We start from the raw sequence: 25210 nt of genomic DNA, 5'->3' as shown, positions 1-25210 counted from the left end.
ACTGTATTAAGGGGTCACAGCATTAGAAAGGTTGAGAAAGAGTGGAGCTCTTTAGACTAAAGAAGCCATAGAAACTTGTAAGGCTCAGAAGTTCCTAAAGTTACAAGATTTACAAACCTTCCCCCAAGGTTGTAAAAAGCAGGAATCAATTGCTGGGGATGAAGTTACTCTGGTAGAGGTGCCTACAAATTGTCCAGACGGAGCCGGGCAGTGGTGGCGCATGCCTTTAATCCCAGCACTCGGGAGGCAGAGGCAGGCGGATCTCTGTGAGTTCGAGGCCAGCCTGGGCTACCAAGTGAGTTCCAGGAAAGGCACAAAGCTACACAGAGAAACTCTGTCAAAATTGTCCAGACGGCTCTAAGGATACAGCTTTTGTGAGTCTTCACCCATGATGGAGTGTGCCTTTTGTGGATGTGTCTGTCTTTGAGTTAACCCATGCTCCTGTAATCCCTTACCCATGCTCCTGTAAACAACCCAAATAAACTTATTGGCTCACCAAGCTAAAGTTGAGAAGACTCATCTCTTTGGATTGTCGTAGTGTCTTATGTGGAGTGAACAGATATTTGTTCATGTTTCCCCTGGGAAAGTCACATAACTCCTCATCTTATGACTTTTCTCTGCACCCCACTAGTGTCCCAGCATCAATGAGTGTATCATACAAACGCTATATAAAGTAAAAACTGACAGATGTAACCAAACATCAGGAAAACCCCCAGACTTCATAGTGTTCCCCACTTTGGTCCTCTTTCCTCCAGGGCTCTATGGACTCTGGTCCCAGGTAGGTGGAGTTTGGATAAAAACTGTCATAAGGCACAGGGAGTCATGGGGAGAGGCCAGCAACTGCAGGGTCTCTTCTTCCTCAAGAAGCCAGGAACCAGGTAGCTAGGCTACTTCACACTTCTGTGTGTTTCAATAGGTTCCACATTCCAGATGTGGTCTGGAGAGAAACTGAGCTACTAAAGCCAAGGACGGTCTCTAGTGGGAGAGGAAAGAAGCCATGACCTAGAGTGGAAATCCCACCCGCAGGGGCACCACCATCAGCTCGGTACCATGCTCATCCTGCCTCATCTCCTCAAGGCAGGGGTCGGGGCCACTCACCGGCCGTGGTTGAGACGTATTGATAAGGCTCCGACAGGAAGTGTGGGAGGGTGAGGACAAAGGCCCCTGCCGCCAGGAGGAGCCCCCCTATGCCGATCATCCGTGGGCGGTTCACCCGGCTGCCGAAGTAGCTGACAAAGATGATCAGGGTAGCATTGCTGATCTGCGAGGGAACAAGGGATGGAGTGAGAGCCAGGTCGGTCCTGCCTTCCCCTATCCCAGAGTAGACTGACCACACTTCATCCTGGGAGGCTAGAGAGGGAAGGGGCTGTCCGGTAATAGTGAGGTCCCTGGCAAAGCCACGCTAGCCTTGCCCAGATATTCTTGTTTATGCTGTATTCTCACAGCACCAGCCTTCCTCCGGCCTCTGCTTTTTGGACCAGTCCTGTGCAGTTATCTGAAGACATGATGAACTAATCCAAACACTGACCTTTTTATCCACAAATCCTGAGTGTGTGCTTATGTGTGCAAGAGGGTGTGCTCACATGTGCATGTGTATGTACCAGTCACCTCTTTTTTTTTCTTTTGATACAGTTTCTTAGTGATCCAAAGCTTGCCAAATATCTAGGCTGGTTGGCTCCAGAGACCCTCCTTTCTCTACCTCCCTAACTCTAGGACTACAAGCGCATGCTACTACTAAACCTGGATTTTTAAATGTAGGTTCTGGGGATGGAACTTAGGTCTTTATGTTTGCACAAGAAGCACTTTACCAACTGAGCTCTTTCCCTAGCCCTTCTAGAAAAATCTTTTGGGGGCAAAATCTAAAGAAGCCTCAAACCCCAGAAGGCTCCCGGAGTAGCACATGTTTCTTAATTAAACTCCTAGCTTTAACGAGGTCCAGGGTAGTGGACTCAGGGACTCTGGACTGAAAGTCAGAATAACAACCAAGCAACGTGCCTGGCCCCACGCTCCATGCGACTGCTCTCATTTTATACTTTGTGCTCGTTCATTTTCATCACCGTGACACAATCTAGGGTCATCTGGGAAGAGGAAACCTCAATGAGAAAATATCTCCATTAGCTGGCCTGGAAGCAAGGCTGTGGGGACATTTTCTTGCTTAATGATTAACGTGGGAGGGCCTGGCTCACTGCTGCCAGTGAGACCATGCCTGGCCGGTGGTTCTGAGTTGTACTAACAAAGCAAGCTGAGGAAGAGGAAAGGGGAAGCCAGCAAGAGGTTTCCTGCATGGTCTCTGCTCCTGCCCCAGTCCCCGGACTGGCTTCCCTCCACGACAGCCTGATGTGAAGTGTAAGACAGACAGACCCTTTCTTCTCTGAGTCCCTTTGGTCATGGTCTTTATGACAGCAGGAGAAGGGAAACTAGAACTTGACAGCGGAAACAGGAAGTGTCATGTCTCCATCTGTGAAGTCAAGAGACAGACGGAACCAGGGAGGCCCAACTTCAGGTTTGTCTATGACGTACTAGAGCAACTTTCTGGAGGAGTTGGCTTCTGCCCCAACAACTCTGTGTTGAACCCACCCCGATACCCATCCTTCGTTCTTCAAAACGAAGGACAAGGACCATCATACCACTTCCAAGTCCTGTCTAGTGTGGACAGGACCACTGTGTTCCTGATGTTCCTTAGAAGGTATGTTCCTTGTGTCCACCACTTTGGTCCTGAATGCCTTTCCTCTCCCACGGGCACCTTGTCATGGAATCCACTGTCTAGCTACTAGACCTTTATTTCTGTACTCCTGTCTTAGCTTTTTGTCGGTCTGTTCCTTTCTGCCCCCCAGCACCTAGGACAGTGCCTGGTGTGCAGTTGGTGCTCTTTAACGTGTGAGAAGGGACATGATCAATAGACAGAGGCTGCGGCACGTGGAAGAGGATGCAAAGCTATGTGAGCTGAATGAAGAGGCAGCCTGGCTTCAGCAGGGAGCTCCTCAGCCTCAAGTTCCTAGAACATTCTGCAATGGGTACCCAGAGAAAGGGAAAGCTTATTCTTGAGCTTCTTGGGTTTCATCATTCCTTCTTGCTTCTCTATTGATTTTTTTTTTATAAATGGACAGAAATGTCAGACCATTTCAGCTCTGCTAGCTGACTTGAAAGGGTGTGTGTGAGAGGTGGTGGAGGGCTCTGAAGCAAACCCAGGAAGGAAGGTTGGAGTATCTGTGGCCCCACTTATCTGCAGAAGCCAGGACTGGTTTCTGTGTGGGTCACTGGACCTGCTTGGGTATTGAGTATTGCTTCCAAGCTTTTCTTCAGCAGATGGGTACCTTTGAAAGAATTCTTTATTCTTTTCCCATTTAAAGCACACCTCAAAACTGCAGCTGTTCTAGCCAAGAAGAAGACTTCAGGCCTCAACTATCCCCCTCAGAGTGCCCCTCGAGCAACTCCAGCTATTTGGTGGTGTTGAACAGTTGAAATCTGAAATAAAGCTATTAATAGCACGCTCTGTCCTTCTGTGTCTCAAAACTAAAGGGTCTGGGGACTGGAGTGGACATCTAGGGCAGGGCTCTAGGGCTCCAACCCACCTTATCTGTTCACCCTTTGATGTCATGCCAGAGTGGACAAAAGGAGCAGCTGTTTCCCAAGGCCGAGACACCCACGGCTTCTCTGCTGACGCCCCTCCACCTGCCTTTGAACTGCCGTAGGCAATCCGTGCCCTTTCATCTCATCTGGGCCCAGGAGGGCTTGGAAACTGGTGCTTCAGGCTGAAGGTTTGTACTCACTACACACTCAGATGGCCTCACTCATGCCTGCACCAGGCTGGACTCTCTTCACACACCCCTGACCACACACACACATCCATTCACCACCAGCAGCACACAAACTCAGTGTTCCCGGACCACAATTTTACTTCAAGTATCCAATGATGCAGATAAAAATTTAGATATGGGAGCTCATGGTTTTGGATACCCTTGACTGCTGTAGGAAAGGGTCTACCATATACATCAGATATCATTTGTTTAGGAAAGGAGCCTGGAACACAGTGTGAGAAGGATCGAGAGGCTGTGTCTGGACTCACCAAGAACTGTGGGTGACTTGTGATACACACAAGGGCCAGGGCTACAGTGACATACATGTCAGAGGTTTGTTTCCTCGCTCTCTGTTGTCTGTGAGGACAATGTCAAGTCAAAGGACAAATTTAGGGCTTATATTCTGCACTAGGGTGTAGACCCAGCCCCATGGCATGCTCCTTTCGGATCCTGTGTTAGGATAGTATACACAATGAAGGATGGTCAAGAGCCTCCCACTCAGGGCTAGAGAGATGGCTCAGCATTGAAGAACATTTGTTGCTCTTGAAGAACACCCAAGTCTGATTCCCAGCACCTGCACGGTGGTTCACAACCATCCATAGCTCCAGTTCTAGGGGATCCAATGCCCTCTCCCGGCCTCCTTGGGCACCAAACATGCACATGGTACACCTGCATGCACGTAGGCAAAACACTCACACATAAAATAAAGTAAACCTGATTTTTTAAAAAATGTTTTTTAAATAAAGAGCCTCCCACTCACCTCGTTCAGGCTGGAAATGAGACCCGAGGAAGAACTGGAGAGTCCAAAGCGCTTCTCAATCGTGGTGAGGCTGCTCTTGAAGTACGCGCTGTAGAGCAGCTGGCAGAGCTGCAGGAGGCCATGGCAGAGCACGAACACCTGGATAACAGATGACAGCCCCTGAGTCAGTCTCTGCACAGTGGCCCCGCGCCTGCCCAGCCTTCCGTCCAGGGCCTCTGGGGGCAGGTGGGACTGTCTCCTCATGGAAGCACTTCCTTCACTGGATGGTTCTGAGAGTGAAGTGCTATCAGGTACCATACCATATTCTACCGCATGGGAAACAGTCCAAAAATTCTAGCCATTCCTAGATTTACCAGACTTTTTATTTGAGACCCTGTCCCATGTCTCCCAAGGTGACTTCAAACTCACCATGAAGCTGAGGATGACTTTGAACTTTGGATCCTTCTTTCTCTTCTCTGTGCTGAGCTTATGAGCCTATGCTACCACACTTGTTTTTTTATGCTGTGCTGGGCATTGAATCCAAGACTTTGTGCATACTAGACAAGTACTGTACCTAATGAACCACATCTGTTGTCACAAAGAGACCACTAAACCCATGGGGAATATCATCCCCAAGCAAGGCCCTGACTTAGACAAGCATCAAGAGCCGTTGGCACCTTGGGTTGCTCCCTAACCATATCACAGTATACCATGGACTGCTACCTGGTCTTCTTCCTGAGCTCTGGGAGGGCTGAAAGTCATCCTCTATTCAATATGGACCATTCTCAGTGATACTAGTGAGCCCTCAGCTGGGATGCTCTGCTTCTCCTGACCTGCCTTCCATTCCCGATCTCCATCCTCCAAGGCCCAGCTCTCCTGCCTCCAGGAAGATACTCTGGCCCAGTCCTCCAACCATCTAATTGAATGGCTATCCTCATTCCATCCTACCATGCTTTTTACCAGGGCTACCTTGACCTCTTACTAAGAACATCTATGACTGGACTTGTTCCCCTCTGGATGGATGTTCAAGGCCCTGGAGAAGTGCCAAAGGTTATTTGTCACTGTGTCCCACCTGGCCTCACATGCCTTGTCCTGTGTGTGCTGAGTAAATGTGAGTTCATAAATGGCGGAAGAGGAATTTGATGGTGTCCTCAGCTCCAGGCTCAGCCCTCCTGAGATCTCAGCTGTTGTGTGAGCAGGAACCAAGTCCTACACGTCCCACATCTATTGGTTCCCAAAAGTCCAAGGGGGCTTTGCTATGTCAGGTGTGGAAGGAAAATCTACGTACACTATGTTTTTATGTCTGTTAACTTTATTCCTCTAAGACAAAATTACATCAGTTCAGCTATAGTTCCACCAGGCATTCAAGGCAGGAATAACTCTAGACATACCAAGCTCTATATATCCGTCTACTCTATTTCTCTGGGATGAAATCCCGTCTCCATAACTACAGTTCTGTCCAGTTCCCGAGCTCATAGTCCAGCTAAGGACTAACTCCTGTGCTTTCAGCCTCATCTTCGTCCTCTGTATCCTCTTTCTCCATCTCTGCTGCTCTCTACTCCTGGCCCTCAGAAAACTCTACCCGGGATCCGCTTACCCTCTATGGAACCTCTGTGGTCCTCTCTTCTCTCTCGCCATGCATTTCTGACCTTGTCTACAGAAAATACCTGCCTTTTCTTTCCCTGGGCATGTGGTTCCCTGCCTCCTCAGGACTGTTGTTTTATCTCTCACCTTGATATGTAAAACCTCTTTTGTTCTCAGTCAAAATGCTCTGGAGAACCACTAGGCCTCCTCTAGGCGAGGGGATGGTCTGAGCTTCATTAGCACAGGAAACAAAGCCAGGCTTCTCCCACCAGCAGGTCTCCTAAGTTCAGCAGGGCAGTTAGTAACTTAGTAGTTCAGCAGGTCTGGGGAGCTGAACTGTTTGTTTACCAATTGGTCTGGGCATGCAAGGATTTCATAGCAGAAGACAGCTGGAATATTAAAGGCTGGGTAACACCAAATATTCAGAATAAATGGCTCTGCCTTTTGACAGACACTTGGCCGGTCAAAGTTCAGCTTTAATACACAGCTGAATCTCTATGATATATTCTTGCCGCCCGCAAGACACATCCTTAGGCAGTGCTTGGAAGTTTCCTTTGGGTTATGCTTTTCCTCCAGGGAAGAGTGGGATGCTGCTACGTTCCATACTCTGTGAAAGTTATCCTCTTAGTTGAAGGGCTGGTGTCTGAGAAGAATAACTGAGAGTCTCTCTTCATTTTCATTTCCCTCCAACACTGAGCCTACCTCTCTGCAGCCTCCCTCCAACCTGTGGAATTTCCCAGCGGCTAGCACAGAGCCTTGGTGAGGCCAACTTGAGGCTTCTGTGACGGAGTCCAGAACTCACTGCATGTCCATCTATACTCATGGCCTCTAAACCCAAGAAGGTCATAGCACTCAGGACACCAGACACCTCTCCCAACTGCTGCCTGCTTCTGAGCCCCAACAACCTCAGCAAAGGAGAGCCTTCCAGGATTCAGAGGCACCTCTCCAGTCCTGCGTCCCAGAAAGCATCTCATGTATTTTCTTTCATGGGCTTGAATCTTCTCAATGTTTTGTAATAAATAGTTTTTGAGAATGATTGTTGTCCCAGTTTCATTTCCAAAATGGAGAAACTGAGGTCCAAAGATGGGCAACCTGGCTGCCTGCCAGTTACTTTTGCAGCATAGGTGTTTGTCACTTGAGATGTGTGGAGTGGATGGAATTTGAATGTATATCTCCCTCTACATAGTTATGCCCCTTCTCTTGGGCCCTTAGTTTTCTCAATTATGAGGTAATTCAGCTAAGTCATTGATCCTTGGAAGTCCACTTGGGGTAAAAACAGAGGACAGAGGGCCTGGGGGTGTCTGGAGTCTAAGGCTCAAGTCCAGATCCACAAAATCAAAATCAGTGGGAGTTCAGTCCCAAATGTATGTTTTGAAAAAGGACCTGAAGCAGAAGCTGGTGGACAACATGGCTCATGATTCCTGGGCTGAGTGGCGTGTTCTGGCGCTCCTCATCTCTGTGTGGTGGAGGATTAGAAAGGGAAAAGCAGACACAGAACTTGGATGTGATGAGGATGGTCATTGTGAAGGTGTTGATAAAGGTGATGTGACAGCCAGCATCGGTGTTGATGGTGACAGTGGAGGGGAAGTCGATGATGAAGGCGAAAGTGGTGATAAAGTAAAGATGTTGTTACAGGTGATGGGGGTGGGGGTGGAGGTGAAGGCGATAATGAAGAGGAAGTGGTGAGAAAAGTGAAAAATGTTGGTGAAGGTGATGGTGTTTGTTCTGGCTAGATGTAGGTCAGCTTGACACGTGATAGAATGATTTTTTAGAAAAGGAAACCTTCATTGAGAAAATGGCCCCACCAGATTGGTCTGTGGGCAAGCCTGTGGTGCATTTTCTTGATTGATGGTTGATGTGGGAGGGCCCAGATGACTGTGGGCAGTGCCACCCCTGAGCTGGTGGTCCTGAGTACTAAGGAGCAAACTGAGCAAGACATGAATAACAGGCCAGTAAGTAATCTTCCTCCACAGCCTCTGCACCAGCGTCCTCTGTCTCCAGGTCCCTGCCCTCCTTGTCTCCTTGCCCTTACTGATACCTGGAAGTGTAAGAGAAATTGAACTCCTTCTTCCCTCATTTGCCTTTGTTTGTGGTGTTTTATCACAGCCACAGAAAGGTTAACTAAGACAATGTTAATGATGGCGAAGATGCTGGGGATGACTAGGTGAGTATGGGGGTGAAAACAATGCAATGGTGGAAGTGATGAGGAGCGGGTGCTCTGGTTTCCTTTCTGTCGCTGTGATAAAGCACTCTGACCAAAAGCCACTGAGGGAAAGAAAGCGTTTATTTAATCTTACAGTTTACAGTCCGTCACGGAGGGAAGTCAGGGAAGAAACTCAAATAGGAATTTAAAGCAGAAGCCATGAGGAACATTGCTCTCTGGCTTGCTCAGACTCATTCTCATAGAGCGAGCTTCCTTCCACAGCCCAGGCCCACCGGCCCAGAGAATGGTACTGCCATAGTGTGCTGAGCTCTTTTTTCCGCCCATATGTGTGCTGAGCTCTCCTATATTAATTCACAGTCAAGACAATCCCTCACAGACATACCCACAGATCAACTCCATTGACACAATGACTCAACTGAGACTTTTTGTAGGGGGAGGGGGATGATTTTAGGTTCTGTCAAGTTGACAGTTGACGCTAACTAGGACAGAAAGTATTAGCAAAGATGGGGTGGAGGTGATAGTGATGGTATTGGTGTTGCTGGCGGTGAAAGTCTTGGGAGGAGTAAAGGTAAGGTGATGGCAAAGATGTGAGTAAAGTGAAGGTGCTGGTGAAGGTGCTAGTGAAGGTGTTGGTGAAGGTGTTGGTGAAGGTGATGGTAAAGGTGTTGGTGATGGTAGTGAAGATAATAGGGTTAGCCAGTCTGATCACTGTTCATGCACACAAGACACCAAAACACACTGGATCTTGGACTGTTCCCTGGGTCAGGCTGGACTCAGGAAGGAAGCAATCTAACAGGAAATGTTCTGCTGGAGCCTCCTTCTCTGATCATCCTTGAAAGTTAATACCCTACAATTGCCTGAGTCCTCTTCTGGACATGCACTCTTTTTCGTGCATTCTCTTGACAATCCCATGGCAGTCAATCTTGGCTCCTCTTCAAGAACTTCCCCAGACCTCTGCACTCTCGTGTAGTCTACTGTCTGTTGGACATGTCTACCTGGATATTCCAGCCCAGTCAGACTAGTCACTCTCCAGATGTGACATACCGTCTTTCCTACAGACTTCTTTTTCCTTTCACCCCTTGTCTTAGTTACCTTTCTATTGCTATGAAGAAACACCACAACCAAGGCAACTCATAAAAGAAAGCATTTAATTTGGGACTCATGGTTCCAGAAGGTAGTAGAGTCTCCCCCATTATGGTGGGAAGAATAGCAGTAGGCAGTTAGGCATGGCGCAGGAGCAGGAGCTGAAAGTTTACATCTGATTCAAAAGCCTGAGGCAGAGAGATAGAGAGGTAACTGGGAACTTTTGAAACTTCAAAGCCCACCTTAGTGACACACCCACTCCAATAAGGTCAAACCTCCTAATCCTTCCCAAACAGTTCTACTAACTATAGCCAAAACATTCAAATGTCTGAGCCTATGGGGGCCATTCTCATTCAAACTACCACACTCCCATAACTTTTAGTTTCCCAAGTAAGAAACCAGGAAGCTTCCTACGTGACCCCTTACTCATGTCCACTCTTGCCTATTACCTGACCCTACGATCTCTTCTTGGTGTCTCTCATACCTGAGTCCCTCCCTCATCTTTATACCTTAGCTCAGGCCCTAACTATTTCTACCCTGAAACACTGCAATTGTCTCCGTGAAGTCTCTCCAAAGCTTCCATCATACTACCCCAAAGACAGCTTTTTCTCATACAAATGCAAGCAGGTCTCTCGTACAGGACTGTCATTGAAGCCAAACTACTGCCTGAATGAAAATGAGGGTGTGACTGCTGCAAGTCACGGCAGAGAAGGATTTTAATGTAGATATGAGGGAGAGTTCAGACTGAACTGGGCCAGTGCCAATGAAAGAGGACGAGAAGAAAGAAGAGAAGGCAAGCGGACCAAGAGAGGTGCCAGGGACCAAGAGAGCTCGTGGCCTGCAAGGCAGGTTTGTATAGAAAAGGGAAGCTGGGTGAAGGGAAGCAAAGCCCTTGGCACGGAGAAGGTTAAGGTGGAGTGTAGTGAAAAGACCTGAGAGGAGCCAGAGGTACTGAGTGAGCAAGACTAGAAGCCGGAGCAGACTCAGGAATGCTAATAGGCACCACGGTTAGACATTTGTCCTGATTTCATTGGGACTTAACACTGCCGTGTTTATGAATTCAGTTATGTCCAGTTGTAAAAGGTCATCACAGCTGGGCTTGTTGACAATTGATGTTCCCTCACAGAAGGAGTGGTGGGAGGGTCGTGGGACCCTCACCTGAGTATCTAGTTACTCTCCCATAGGCTGGGAAGGATTAGGGAGGGGCTCCATCTATGTAGCCATGGGGAAACTATCACCCACACTGGATGTGGACCTTCAGTAAGACTTTTTTATGATTTCCCACATTCCTTTCCATGACCCCTCATCCATGCTCTAGAAGTAAGTTCAATAAACTCATTGGTTCCTTGGGGTGAACGTTGATAAAACTGAACTTTGGTTTGTCATTGCTACCTTATGAGGGCAGGGGTAGACATTGCCTAGCCACGACCCCCTCCCCTTAACCCCGGAAGAAAAATCTCTGGATTTGGTCTGATCAAATCAAAATCTCACTGGCTCCCGATTCTGATGAGATAAAAACTGGTACCCTTGGTGTGATAGCCTCTATACTACAGAGCTTATACCTGTCTGCCCCTTTGTCTCCATAGCCTGCTGAGGTTGATCATATTCATAAAGATAGCCGTATGAGTGTCCCCCCCAGTCACACCCACCTCTTACAGTGTGACAATGACTCCATCTAGGGGTGGGTGTACACTCTATCCATTTGAACATGGGCCAGTCATAGCTACTTGCTTCTGGCAAGCAGAAGACAGCAGAGGTGAAGTTGTGACTGCTGAGGCCAGCTCCTAAATGTGAGCAGAGAATCTGCCTAGATCTTTCTGTGACAGTAGAACCCAGACATCGCGTTGTAAGGAGGCTTAGCCTTCCTTATTCATGAGGAAGCCACACGCTGGGCTGACACACTCCCCACCCCAAACCAAGATGGTTTCAGTCATCTACTATTGTCAACCGCCAGACAGGTTACTGAGCATTCCCTCAGACAGCCTTTGATGTCGACAGAAATGAGCTCCTGTCAGCTGAAGAGCCGCACAGCTGGCGTAAGCGACAGCAAACTCAACGGTGCTATTGTTTGAAGCACTGGGTTTGGGCTTGCTTTGTTATTCAGCACCTGGGGGAGGTGCACCTCCAAACCCTGCTGCTGTACATCTTGCTCCTCAAACACTGTCAAGGTCATCTCGTAAAGGTCCTCAGAGCACAAACAGTGTCTGTGGTGGTTTGAATAAAAATGTCCCCCATAGGCTCATAGGGAGTGGCGTTAGGAGGTGTGGCCTTGTTGGAGAAAGTGTGTCACTAGGGGTGGGCTTTGGGGTCTCAAATGCTCAAGTCATGCCTAGTGTCTCATTCTCTTCTTGCTGCTTGCTGATCCAGATGTAGAACTCTTAGCTCCTTCGCCAGCACCATGTCTGCCTGCACACTGCCATGATTCCTGCCGTGACAATGGACTAAACCTCTGAAACTGTAAGCCAGCCCCAATTAAATGCTTTCCTCTATAATTAAGATTTTTTGCTTTTCCTCTATAAGATGTATACATAGAATAGATCTCTTCACAGCAAATAAAAAAAAAAAAAAAAAAAAAAAAAAAAAAAAAAAAAAAAAAAAAAAAAAAGTGATATATGTCTCTTCACAGCAATAGGAACCCTAAACTAAGACAGTGTCCATACCTTTGCTCACAGTCTCCACCAAATCTTTTGGTTTGTTATCTAGAGTATTCTCCTGCCCTTCAGTATCCTCTTATCCGGGGTGAGGCTCAGTTGTATATCTAGTTCACTCTACTGATGACCTTTGAACAGAGGTATCTTGAAGGCTTGGTGACAAGAGTGGCATCTGACAGAGGAGTGAGAGAAAACAACTAGGGTTGAACTTAAGGTCCAGCCAGGGAAGCAGACATGTGAGAAGGGACCAAGTCAGAGACTCCCACTGAAGTTGAATTGTCACTGACTTTAAATGGAAGATCAAAAGCCAAGAAGGAGGAAAGGCCCTAGGTGAAAAGGGGCCTGAGAGAAGCGTCATGGTATGGGAAGGAACGACAGCCGGTTCTGAGTTGGTAGACTTTAGTTTCTGAGCATTGAGTTCAGAGAAGAACCATCTCCCTTCTTTTCAATTAGTAATGAATTAGCAGGAGTGAGTAATCCCTGCCAACTTCCTCTGCTGTCTCTTGAGAGGAAGATGGGGACGGTGGGAGAGAAACTGCCTCAAAGCCTTTCCTGAAAGATACGAACGACTTTGCTATTTCCAGTAAGTACTGGAATCCTGCATCTTCACCGATGGGCTAAGCCTTTCCACATCCCTGCCCCTTCGCCACCAAGCTCACACCAGTGTTGGCCGCTGAAGCCCTGGCCGCTCTGTGCCCCTCACTGGTTCCCTGACAGAGGTGCTGATACGGACCTGAGCCATAGTCCAGGGGATTCTGCAGATGGAGACAGATGGGATGCAGAAGATGCCAGGGAAAGAAAACGCCAGAGAGGGATGGTGTGGACAGAGCTTGTTGGTTGGGGCCACTGCCAGGGTCACAGGCACCTGACCCTGCACACCATTTCACAAGGATGGAACCAGGAGACTATGTCCTTGTCTGTTCAGGCTTACCAAACACCCATTCATAGCCAGAAAGGAGAGGAAGAAAAGAAAAGAAGTAACAGCCATCCCTTGAAGAGGGCGTGGTTTGAGGGTACCTATAGACTGACATTGGAGTAGAGAGGGCATGCTGACTGCCTTACAGCCCCCCAGCACTTCACTTAAGCCATCCTGGAGACATATGGGACTAGGTTCAGATCCTGGCTCTGTAAGAAAGCCTGGTCTACCAACATGGTCACTCTGACCCGCAGTTCTTTTAACAGTACCCAGGAGCTGTAACACCTTAGTGGAAAGATTTACCCAAGGGGTGCGTTTAGCATTCTTGGCACCATGCTGGGTGCCCAAGCTGCCCTAACTCACTCTTCCCTCACCCCTAGAAATGAACTTCTCTATGGCTTTCAATTGTGTGCCATGAGACATGGAAACTGAGTGTGCTCTATACGGGCTGCTACCGAGGCAGCTCCTTGTTCTACGTGCTCCAAATCCAATGGGATTCCCTGGAGATAGGTGCATACTACAACCCTACCCCTTAAAATCTGTAATTCCATTAGCATGCCAAAGGCTCTAAGTCCTTCATTAAAGACCTGCTCAGCTTTGTTTAAACCAATCCCCGCCACCTCTGTGTATGTGTGTGTGCACAAGTGGTTTGAAGTCAACCCCCAGGTGTTATTCCTCAGAAACCATATGCCTTGTTTTTAAGGCAGGGTCTCTCACCAGCAGCTGGAGCTGGTGGATTAGGCTAGCCCTGCTGGTCAGGGAGCTCCTATGTCTGCCTCCCCAGCACTGGGCTTACATGCACACACCACCACACATGGCTTTTTACTTGGGTGTTGGAGACTGAACTCTGGTCCTTCTGCTTTCAAGGCAAGTTCTTTACCTGACTGAACTTCCCAGAACCTCGACCCACCCTTCTTTACCTATAAAAAGCTAGGAGCTCCACTCTGTTACATTTAATAGATGATAGAGCTCTCCAGAATACTTCACAGAAAGATAAGGAATAGTAAACAAAGATGCATTCCAAGGATTACTACTATAAATCACTTTCTATCTCCTTGTTCTACTGGCCTTCTCTCTCCAGGCATTTCTTGCTTCCACAAATTATGGAACACATATCTTGTTTATTGATATTTCCTCAACAGGCTCTAGACTTCCTGGAGAAAAGATGTCTGGAGATTTTCGGAATAAATAAGCCCCAGTGCTTGAAGCAATGTCTGGATCAGAGCTGGCAAGTGAGCATTGTGTCTTCAAAACGCTGCAGTAGCCTATGGTCTGGAATACTTAGCCAGCAGAAGAGCCACTCGGGATTCCAGTGGTAGTGGTGCACACCTTAATCCCAGCACTGGAGAAGCAGAAGCAGGCAGATCTCAGTGAGTTCGAGGCCAGCCTGGTCTACAGAGCAAGTGCCAGGACAGCCAGGGCTCCACAGGGAAACTCTGTCTTGGGGTGGGCACTCAGGGCACTGCAGATTCATCTCAATGACCAGTCTTAATCGTTTATAAAATTTCCCTTTGACGTGGCTGTAATTTGTAAGCACAGTTCAGCTGTCCCCTAGCTTACCTGGCTCCCTCAGAATGGCTCTTGAGTATTCCAAACCCAAACTACAAAAGTTAAAGATTTGCAACTATGTATACAGCGACTTTCTGATGCTGTTGAAATCATCTACATTTTTACGGCAGTGATATTTATACAGGTAGAGTTTGTATTTAAAGACTGTGCATTTTATTATAGACAAACTAGACCTCAATAAAGTTGACTAAAGGAAAATTCCTTTGAAGACAAAGTCACAAGCATGAAGGTTTTCAAAATAATACTCTGACGCTTTGAAGGGCATTCTACAAACAGGTTTCTGTTTTTTTTTTTTTTTTTTTTTTTTTTTAAGTATGAGCATTGACAATGTCGTGGGAATGTTTGTTTATTCAAGGGGCCTATGCTGAAAGATTTAAAACTCATGTAAATATTTAGATTTGTGAGTCTATGCTAACCCAAACACCTACCTACGTTTACGGGGAGTATGTGTGTGTGTGTGTGTGTGTGTGTGTGTGTGTGTGTGTGTGCAATTCACACAGCACTCTTGTAGATACATCTTGCAGAGAAAGTCAGGCAACACATGCCTAGCTGGGAAACTTTCTTGCAGGGCTCGATGTGAGGGAGATCTGCCTGCTTCTGCTTCTCAAGTGCTGGGATTAAGGTGTGCACCACTACCACTGGAATCCCAAATTGGAAAGTCATGCTCATAGCCCTGTTCCTCCAGCCCTCGTCCTCAGTCCTAGCAAATATGGAAGCTGTGGCGGGGAGGGCGGAGATTGGCCATTAAGACCAATGACCTAAGGAAGGCTGAGAGGAAGCCCATGACCGCAGAGAGAGGGGTCCCAGTGACACGAGGAGGACAACTGTAGCAACAAGCACTCGGGGTGAGGAGGGAACCCCGCCAACTCAGGATAAGTGGGAAAGGGTCAAAGGACACCTAGACATGTTTTCAGTGTCATGTGCGTGACTCGTATTTACCTGTACTAGACAATGGAGCTGTGTGGCCACTGGCATTGGACCATAGAAGCACTGGCAGGCTATGGAGCTGCCAGGCAGGTCTGACATGAACCCATGGGGTTATAGCCCAGATAGTGGCTGCCCTGCTGCCACCCAGATCTGACTTTGTGCACCCTGATCTCAGGGAGCCAGAACTCTGCTCTCGTGAGTCCTTATGACCACTAGGATGTGACTTCCCTGAGGCGATGCAGGACACCGACTGGAGCTGGAGAGCAGGATGAAAAGCCTTAAGGTGGCAGCCTGAGGGTGGTCTGACTGAGCATCAGCTGGTGACCTCCCAGCACTTCCATCCCTAGATGGTCGCTGTCTGCTTCTCAAAGAAACTGTCAAGGTGGACTAGAAGAAACAGTCCTTCCCAATGGCGGGAAGGAAGGGAGAGATGGAGGGAGGAAGGGAGGGAGGGAGGAAGGGAGGGAAAAAAACAGACATAAAGAAACATCCCTCTCACTCCACAAGAGCGTTGGGTGGCTCCGAGTTCTGCCCAAGCTGCTCTGAGACCTTGGCTGCCGGCTTTAGCTTCTTTGACCTCAGAGAGGACCTGGGAGATGGCTAGGAACCGGAGATAGAGAGGATCTGCAAAGTGTTTGCATAAGCAGTCAATCCCCAGAACCCATGTAAAAACCCCAAAGAGATGGGTGTAGTGGTGTGCACTTGCAATCCCACACTGCGATGGCAGAGACAGAAGGGTCTCTGGAGTTGGCCGGCCAGCCAGCCTAGCCTGGGGGAGGAGACTCGGGTCCTAGAGAAAGATGCTGTCTCCACAACAACGAAGTGAATGGCTGTCCTGAGGAACATCACTTGAAACTGACCCGCTGACCCGTGGTCGCTGTACTCCTGAACACATGTGTTCTGCACATACACACACATACATACCGAGTGTACATACAGGTGCACATATACTCATGCATATGTGCACACACACACACACACACACACACACACACACACACACACACAATCTGGCCTCAGAGACCACTCTCTTCCTCTTTTCTCTCTAAGCTGGAGCTGACGATGATCCAGGACATCAGGAATACTACTGCTCAGAGGAATGGAGTTCTTGCCAAGGAGATTTTCAAACCACACTGAACAACTCTGGTCTATAGGGACTCCTGGCCTCCATCAACCAGATCCCATACGGGACTTTAAAATCTGTTTATATTTCTTTACACGTTTTATTTTCCCCCTTCATCTTATAATCAATATAATGATATGCATTTGCTTTAAAAACTCAAGCAGCACAGAGGGCTCAGAGAAACGAACCCAGGGGGCACTCAGACGCAGCCAGCCCCTGCTGCTCCACAGCTCAGGTTTTGCGTCTCCTGATCATACAACTCAACCGTCTATGTTTATTTTGGAACTTGTTGCTCTGTCACTGTAGAGTAGGCACCATCATGGATGAGGAGTCTGCTCACTTAGACGTGCCCTTCTCCCTGCTCTTCCCAACTTTTCATAGTTCTGTCAGTGCTTTTAGTATTATTAGACCATCCCACCTTGTGGCAAGCAAACTGGAAGCCATAGGAACAGGGCTTGCCTCCTGGAACCCTCCCCCTCCCCCCACACCAGCTGATAGTGCCCTTGACCCATGAGGAAAGGGTAGTTGGGTTCTTCCTGACCCTGACCCCAAAAATTCAGCTGTCTGCCTCATGACCCACATGTCTACATGTACCTGCTGTCTCTGCGGCTCTGGAAGGCCTCAAGTTCGCCACCACTGAAAACCCCTTGAAGGCACTGGAGTCTGCCTCTCCCACGCTATCCCACCCATCAGTACTTTCAAAGCCTTGCCCATTCCACAGTGTCTCATCCATTCAGAGAGTCTTCCCCCTTTTAATGGTTTCTGATATCTTTTTATCATCCTTACTCATTATTTTCATCGCAATGGGGATGCTGGAGCTGAAGAGAGATGAACGTATGCTCAGCCTGCCATCTTGAAATACAAACCCAATCTATTTCCAACCTTCTGCTCCTATTTTTTTAAATAAAAAATAGACAGGCTCCAAGAGACATTTTTAATAAACTCCTCATAAATAAAGAATATCCTACATAGAAAAGTACACCATGTTCTTAACCTCCCTCACACACAGCTTTGTCTCACCTGCGGAATAGGATGTTTATACCATCCTACCATGGAGGCAGAATCATCTAAGAGAAAGCCTATTTCATAACAAGGTGTTGGTTACCTCATATACTTTAGTGAACACTGTACTGAAACTGGAAGACAGGGCAGTGGTGTGGGCATACTTTTATACCACAGTGGCGTCAAAAACATCATTAAGGGACCATTTATTATATCCCGGGCAGTGGACTAAATGTCAACCTCCAAAGTGTAAACAGATCCTCCTTCTCCCCCCCCCACACTCAGGTCTTGATGGTGTTATCTAGTTGGCTGAATCTGCCAGAGAGTGAGGTGTGCCTCTGACAGCAGCCAGCTGGCCTGATGGTGGAACTGACCCTGGATGTGTGCTCATCCCACTTATACTCCCTGCCCGCAGCCCATCCTCCTGGCTGCCAGTTCACCGGTGCTTAAGAGCTGAATGGGGAGGTCCCAGGTTCAAGGCACCTGATTGCAACAGAGATGAAGATGTTTTCCAATGTTGTCAGGCATTTCAGAAAGCTGGAAAAGGAGAGGGATGAATTGGTGCCTTTGGGACTCGCCTGAGAGGTCCTCATTGTTGGAAGAGGGATGGGGAATCCTTCTTACTCTTTCCAAAGGATGAAGGAAATAAATCAAAGAATCAGATGTGCCCTAGGGTAGAAGGTCTCAGATAGCCATTGAGTCTGCTTAAGCCTCCTATACCTTCAGTGGGCCATAGCGCAGTGCCTCACTGAGAAATGTCTCTTTCACAGAGTGATTCAGGAAATCAAGTATATTTCCATACAGGAAGGAATGTCTGCACAAGATAACACTCAGAGATTCAAAATAGCCGGCCCAGGCTCCAAGTTGGTGTCCTTCAGAGGAGAAATAAGTCACGATATGGTCAGGATTATTAGTTAGTATTGTTGTGAACTAGAATAGGCCTTTGATAAGACAGTGTCCTGCTGGCTCTTGGAAGTTAACAAAACAAAAAACCAAAAAAATCCCAACCAAAGAAAAAAACAAAGTCAGAGCACTCTAAAAAGGAATACAGAAGATGCAAGATACTTCCTTGTTCCTTCATAGGGAAGCAGGCAACTTGGGGAGCTGGACCTGGGGTTATATTACCACCAGAGTCTTTGATAAGATGGGGTCCTGGGGTATCCTTTGAAGTAAAAGGATCTAGCTGCTCGCTGTGGAAATGAAGCCTGTGGCTTTCCCCGATGCATTCTCATTTTAAAGCTGGGGCATAAACGGAGACTCAGTGAAGGTTCCGTACTCCCAACCACACCAGGGGCCATAAATGGCCTCCTGTGCTGGCTGTTTGGCACTGCTCTGGTCCGTCCCCCCCCTCACCCCCCAGGAGGGGGGCGGTCCTGTCTGATGCTCAGCACCAGGAATGGGTGAGGCAGACCACTGCAAGGAGGTGGTGACAGGGTGACATGGAAGAGCAAACTGTGAGAGATTGCCCGAGGGTGACATCTGGGTTCTGTACTTTCAATGTCACAGATTTAGGAAAGTTTAGGGGGAAAAAAGTTCTAAGAGGGATTAAAATGCAAGCATGCGAGCTGTATGATTGTATCATATTAATTAGAAGCATGGTTTCCTGGCAAATAAAGACTTGGACCCCACATTACCACTGGTGCTCATGTCAATCTATGCTCAATTTCATTCTTTTCTAGAGATTCTGAAGGTTTCTTTTATTTATTTTTTTAAGACAGTAAAACACTCCTTAATGGAGAACAAGTACCATCTTGTGTTTGGGGGAAGTTGGCTCCGAGTCGCTTGTTAGGTTGAAATGAAGCCGCGGTTGGGCAACATGCTTTGACTGCGTTTATGGCAGGGAAAGGACATTCAGACCCTGCGAATATGGAAACTCTTGCTATTTTATATCCTTCCTCATCTTTGTTCTGGTAACAAGATGGGATGTCAATATTTTTTCTCACATCCTGGAAGGGTTTGAAGATAAAGCCCGTCCCTTCCTGCCTTCAAGCAAAGGGCAGCCAGTTTTTCAGACAGAGTAACTGCAAACTACAATACAAACACAGACTCAACGAGAGTCGAGGACCTCAGGAGCTGACCTCAAGGCGGGGTCCTATGGCACCATAATTGGAAAATGGCCACCAGGAAGTTCTGAGGGACAGCACTGACAGCCTCCACATCATCTAGTCTGTCTCTCTTACTGGTTTTCCTTTCTCTGTTTTTCAGGCTTGGATGTTCTCACTTTAATACCTACAGACCAACACAGAGTACATGCTCAGTACATGCTTGCAAACCTAGTTCATCTCACATGACCCTGGGGAATGAATGATTCCTTGTGCCCGTGGAGAAGGTGACTACAGCCCAGGGGCACTTGCAAACCATCTCCTTTTGCAGTTGGCAAATGATAGCAGCCCACAGACACCAAGTCATACCACCGCAGTGCCTACTCTTATGAGGATTCAGGGGAAGGAGGTGCCACAGAAACTGTTTTTGCTGAAGTTGACAGTTCCTGACAATTCCATCAGTGGATCCTCCAAAAACCACCTAAGTTCTAGGGAACTCTCCTCTCCTCTCCTCTCCTCTCCTCTCCTCTCCTCTCCTCCTCTCCTCTCCACCATTCCCCACCCTGAAGATAGGGTCTAGCTATATAACCTAGACTGGCCTTGAACTCCTACCTCCCAAATGTCAGGATCACAGGTGTGTAGAACTACACCCAGCTAATTCAACACGGAACAACACAGCAATACGTGATATCACTTTCTCTAGTTGTTCTGCCTCCATTGTAAAAACCTTGGTAAGAGACTTCTTCACTCTCCACCAGATGTGATGGTACCCAGGATGTCCTTAGTGCCTCCACACACATTTTCTTTTGGTGTCTCATTCACCCGTCTGTGGTAGCTTGGCTGCTTACTGAAGCCCTCCCTCCTCAAACTGACTTCCTCTCAACTGTGTCCCTATTTCCACTGATTTCCCATCAAGGCCCTGCCCCACACCACTCATGCCTTCCTACCGCCTCTTCTGGATTCGAGCTTTTGCCCTTGGTACATCCAAGTCAAATCTCAAATTTGTTATATCCTTCATCTATTTCAGCCCTCTCTAGTCTCTGCCACCAGCAGCTCTCACATGGCCCAGCCACTGTCACTGTCACATCTCCCTTCTCATCCCTACTTTCTCCTCCTTCCTATCTACTCTCCCCCATGCCCCCCGAGACAGGGTTTCTCTGTGACAGCCCTGGCTGTCCTGGAATGTTGTTCCATAGACCAGGCTGGCCTCAAACCCAGAGATCCACCTGTCTCTGTCTCCCAAGTGCTGGGATTAAAGGCATGCACCACCACACCCGGCTCCTATCTACTCTTTAAACCTAGCCAGGGGAGTCTTTGAGAACCCTTCTATTGAAGTATGACATTTACACAGAAAATTCATATGTTATAAGAGTACAGCTTGAAAAGATTCCCAAGTGGACTACACTTCAGGGGCCATAATAAAAACTAGATCATTACCAGCTTCCCCAAAGCTCCCTGGGGTCCCTTCGGTCACCACCTGCCTCATCTCCAAGGCCTCACTCTCCTGACTTTCAAGAGGCCATGTCAGTTTGCCTTTGGTCTTTGTAAGAAAGGACTGCTAGGTGGCAGCATCTTCTGAAAATGGAGACCAGAGCAGATCAGTGACAAGATTGTTGGTTCCCGCCACTTTAGATGGAAATGCAAGCCCTGTATCCAGCCTACAATGCCCTCCATACTCTAACTCTTATCCACCTTCCCCCTCCCTAAGCTTCCCAGCACAGTGGCCACAACCCACCTCTCGGGTCCCGACCCACCTACATTCAGTGCTTGGTGCTAAGTGCTGAAAGGTGTAGCTGAGTAGAAAGAGTGCTGTGGTGTGGTCATGTGTTCCAGGTCATGTGTTGTTGGGGCAACAAACGATGGTGAGAAATGCTCTCCTTAGAGGGTGCTTTACCATCCCGTGTGTGTTTATATTTGTGTGTGTATATGCACATCTGTGTGTGTTGTATGTGTGTGCATGCACATCTGCGTGTGTATGTGTGTATGCACATCTGTGTGTATATGTATGTATGTGCGCACATCTTTGTGTGGATGTATACACATCTGTGTGTGTGTGCTCGCGTGCATATCTGCGTATGTATGTTTGAAGGCCAGAGAACAACCTCAGTTGCCACTCACTTGTTTTGAGATAGGGTCTCTTACTGACCAAGAGTTTGAGAAGTAGGATAAGCTGATTGGTCAGCAAGCCCCTGGGATCCCCCATCTCTACACTCTCTCTCATCCAGCACTAGGATTATAAGCATGTCACGCCTCCACACTCAGTTCTGTCTTTTTTTGGGGGGGGAGGGGAATGTTGAGACAGGGTTTCTCTGTGTAGCTTTGTGCCTTTCCTGGATCTAGCTCTGTAGACCAGGCTGGCCTCGAACTCAGAGATCTACCTGCCTCTGCCTCCCGAGTGCTGGGATTAAAGGTGTGTGTCATCACCACCCAGCTTTCAGTTCTGTTTTTTAAATGTGGACTGCTAGGATGGAACTCGGCTCCTCACACTCACATGACAAGTGCTTCCCTGACTGATCCACCTTCCCAGCCTCCAGCTCCTCTTCTCTTTAACTCCTGCTCATCAGTCTAGTGCTGTGGGATGTCTTTCTGCATGCTGGAAATATGTGTTGCTCTGATTGGTTGATAAAATAAAGCTGCATTGGCCTATGGCAGGGCAGGATGGAGTCAGGCGGGAAAATCCAAGAGAGACAGTGGGAGGAGAAAGGAGAGTGGGGGGGGGGGAGACATGAGCCTGCCGCCCAAGGAGCAACAAGATGCCCACAGACCGCTAACACCACGGCCATGTGGTAACATATAGATTAATAGGAATGGGTTAAGTTATAAGAGCTAGCCAGCAAGAAGCCTGACCCATAGGCCATATAATTTGCAGTTAATATGAGCCTCTGAGTGATTGCTTTATAAGCAGCTGCGGGACCTCGGGGCCAGGTGGGACTGAAGAAACTTACCGAAACTTCCTGAAGTCTAGCGTCAAAGAATGTCCCTTGAGCGACAGTTCTCCATTGTTCCTTCAGGGAACTGAGCCCAGACTACAATTACAGCCACCCTGAGTGTTCCCGACCCTACAGCCTTCCTGACACTCAGCACACACCTGTCGCCAGCGGAATGGGGAGGAAATGACCACAGGAGTGGAGTGAACATGAGAAAGAAGAGATCCTCCCCATAAATACCAATGAACAGGGTAAAGGCAAGAAATAAATGTCAAATATGACCCCCTAGTTTCCTAGCCACCCCAAAGCTAGCATCAAGTGCATACAAAGTTGTCAAATTAGGTTGTAAATTCATTGTAGAAGCTGGTACTTTCCTCCCACTGTATCCATTTGCCTCCCCCTTAAAGATTTAGAGACAAAGAACTGGACTTAGCAAATCCTTGTGGGTTGATTTTTTTTACTCTCTTCAGAATCCTAGAGGCAATTTCTAGCTCAGAGCCCCCAACAAATCCATCTCCATGGGAAGAAGCGAAGACTTGGACTCAGTTTTGACTTTTCATCCTTCCCACAGGTTTATTTTGGCAGACAATGGGCTGCCCAATTTCTTCTGGGCATGAGAAGCAGAGAGTGTTAAGCTGTGCCCCTGAGGTACCCAGGGAAGAGCCAAGCAAGTTCCATCAGAAATGAGTCAGTGTCTGTGCAGGATGGGAAAGAATCTTCATTCAGGGAAACCCTTGCCCAGGGCAGCCTGTGTGTCCACCCACCACCCATTCATCCTCTATAGCAACAGCAGCTCCCAGGAGACCTTCTGAGAAACCTCAACACGCTTGCTGGAAGCCACAGTGGAGGTCTGAGAACGAAGTTCCAGCAGTCTGTAGTGGGTCCCTGAACAGGTGTATGAGGGACACGAGGAGAGGACTTGAGGAGCATTATGTGTGTGGGGTGCAGACACCTGTCCACCCTTCCCCTGAGTAGGTTCCCCAGCCGCACTCATTGTCAACCTGTCTTCTCTGGCTGCTCCCAAGTAAAAGTCCCTCTCCAGGCTATGGCATTTCAGAGTCTACACATGCACACCCGTGGGTGAGTCTACTCCCACTCACTGCTCACAGACCAGGTCCTTCTCTATAATCAGCAGTGACTGGCAGACACACTTGTTCTTACACAGGCACAGAACTACAGGCTGTGTTTACAGGTACCTCCTCCCTGCCAAGATCCCATCACTCTGAATGTGAGGTTAGACCCCTGAAAGTTTGGTCCTGTGCAGAGCAGGTTCATCTGAGCCGGGATAAGATATTCAGGCAAAGCAGCACCACCAGCACTCGGGAGGCAGAGGCAGGCAGTTCTCTGACTTCAAGGCCAACCTAGTCTATAGCGTGAGTTCCAGGACAGCCAGAGTGACATAGAGAAACCCTGTCTTGAAAAAAACAAAACAAAACAAAAAACAAACCAAAAAAATCAGGCAAAATAAAACACAACAGAGAGATGCAACATGCGTCGGAGCAGATCACCCCACCCTCCCCGTAGGAAAACCAGCTGGCTTCTGCAGTTATCTTCCCTGACTCCCCCGGAGGCAAGGAGGAGAGTGGTAGGAAGAGGGGAAAAAGCTCTTACCCAGTTCAGATCTCTGCATTCCATCAGACACCTCAGGAGAAAGAAACGCTTCTCTGCCTTAGGCTGCAAACACAGTTCTACCACATGACCTCCAGTAGATGATGAGAGGGTCCTGCCACGGGAGCTCTGATTTTACCAACAGAGTACTAAAGGTGTGGACCCAAAGCCCCATGTGTGGATGACTGTGGCAGGGAAGTCAGGATGTGCACCCTCACAAGTCTCCACATCTCTTCCATAGCCTTACAAATGGTCCCCAGTACATTTTGCTATGGTCTTGTTCCATCCTTTAGGACTCAGACAAAACATTAAGGACATTCTCTGTCCCCAGTCTCCTTGCTGGGTACTGCAGGTTGAATTGTGCTTCCCAGAAAGCTATGTTAACATCCTATCCCCCAACATCTGGCATTATTTGGAAACAGGTTCTTTGGAACTATAATCAAGATAGTGGGTTATTGATATAAAGGAGGCTCAAATCCACTGGCTTTTGCCCATAAGAGGATGATTGGCTAGAAAGACACACAGGTAGGAACATGTGTGACAGTGAAGACAGAAACTGAAACGGTGTGTTTACAAGCCAGGGAATACCCAGGATTTCTGATTGTCACTAGAAGGGAAGAGAGGGGTGTGGAATGTATGCCTTCAGCCTTCTAAGGGAACCAACTTTACTCACACCTTGATTTTTTTTTTTTTTTTAATCTCTGGTCTTCAAACACGAAGGAGAATAAATCCTTGTTGTTTTAAGCACCCCAGCTTGTGGTATTTTGTTTTGTCGTTTCTCAGAAGCTGTTATAATACAGTGGGTTCAGGACTTTGTTTCAAAGGCAAGGCTGAAACCTGAGTGTTGCATGGAACCTGGATTGGATTCTCACCTTTTCCAAGTCAGTCCTGGCATCATTTTTAAGCTCCTGTATCCGTACAGGAGTGGTAACAGCAGTGACTATGAATAGCCCTGGAGGATTGCTCAGAGACTAATAGGGCCCATTTGCAGGGTGCTTAGCATGTAGCTTCGCTCCTGCTGGGTGAACGCTCACCCTTTGAGAGCCAAGATGATGGGGCTCTCTGGCAGCAGTGAAGA

General features: G+C 47.9%; 1 protein-coding gene across 1 annotated transcript in view; it reads right to left on the bottom strand.

Moving 5' to 3' along the window:
* The window catches only part of Slco2a1 (solute carrier organic anion transporter family member 2A1), an 81004-nt gene that overhangs the window by 36127 nt on the left and 19667 nt on the right, over positions 1-25210 (bottom strand). Inside the window, exons 2-3 of the mRNA XM_028869925.2 lie at positions 4558-4695; positions 1099-1261 (exon numbers count right to left, since the gene is read on the bottom strand). Of these exons, the coding sequence (XP_028725758.1) occupies positions 1099-1261; positions 4558-4695 (301 nt within the window). The remainder of the gene's footprint in view (positions 1-1098; positions 1262-4557; positions 4696-25210) is intronic.

This window comes from Peromyscus leucopus, chromosome 7 (genome assembly GCF_004664715.2).
Source record: "Peromyscus leucopus breed LL Stock chromosome 7, UCI_PerLeu_2.1, whole genome shotgun sequence".
Lineage (NCBI taxonomy): Eukaryota > Metazoa > Chordata > Mammalia > Rodentia > Cricetidae > Peromyscus > Peromyscus leucopus.
This window is presented reverse-complemented; position numbering and strand designations above follow the sequence as displayed.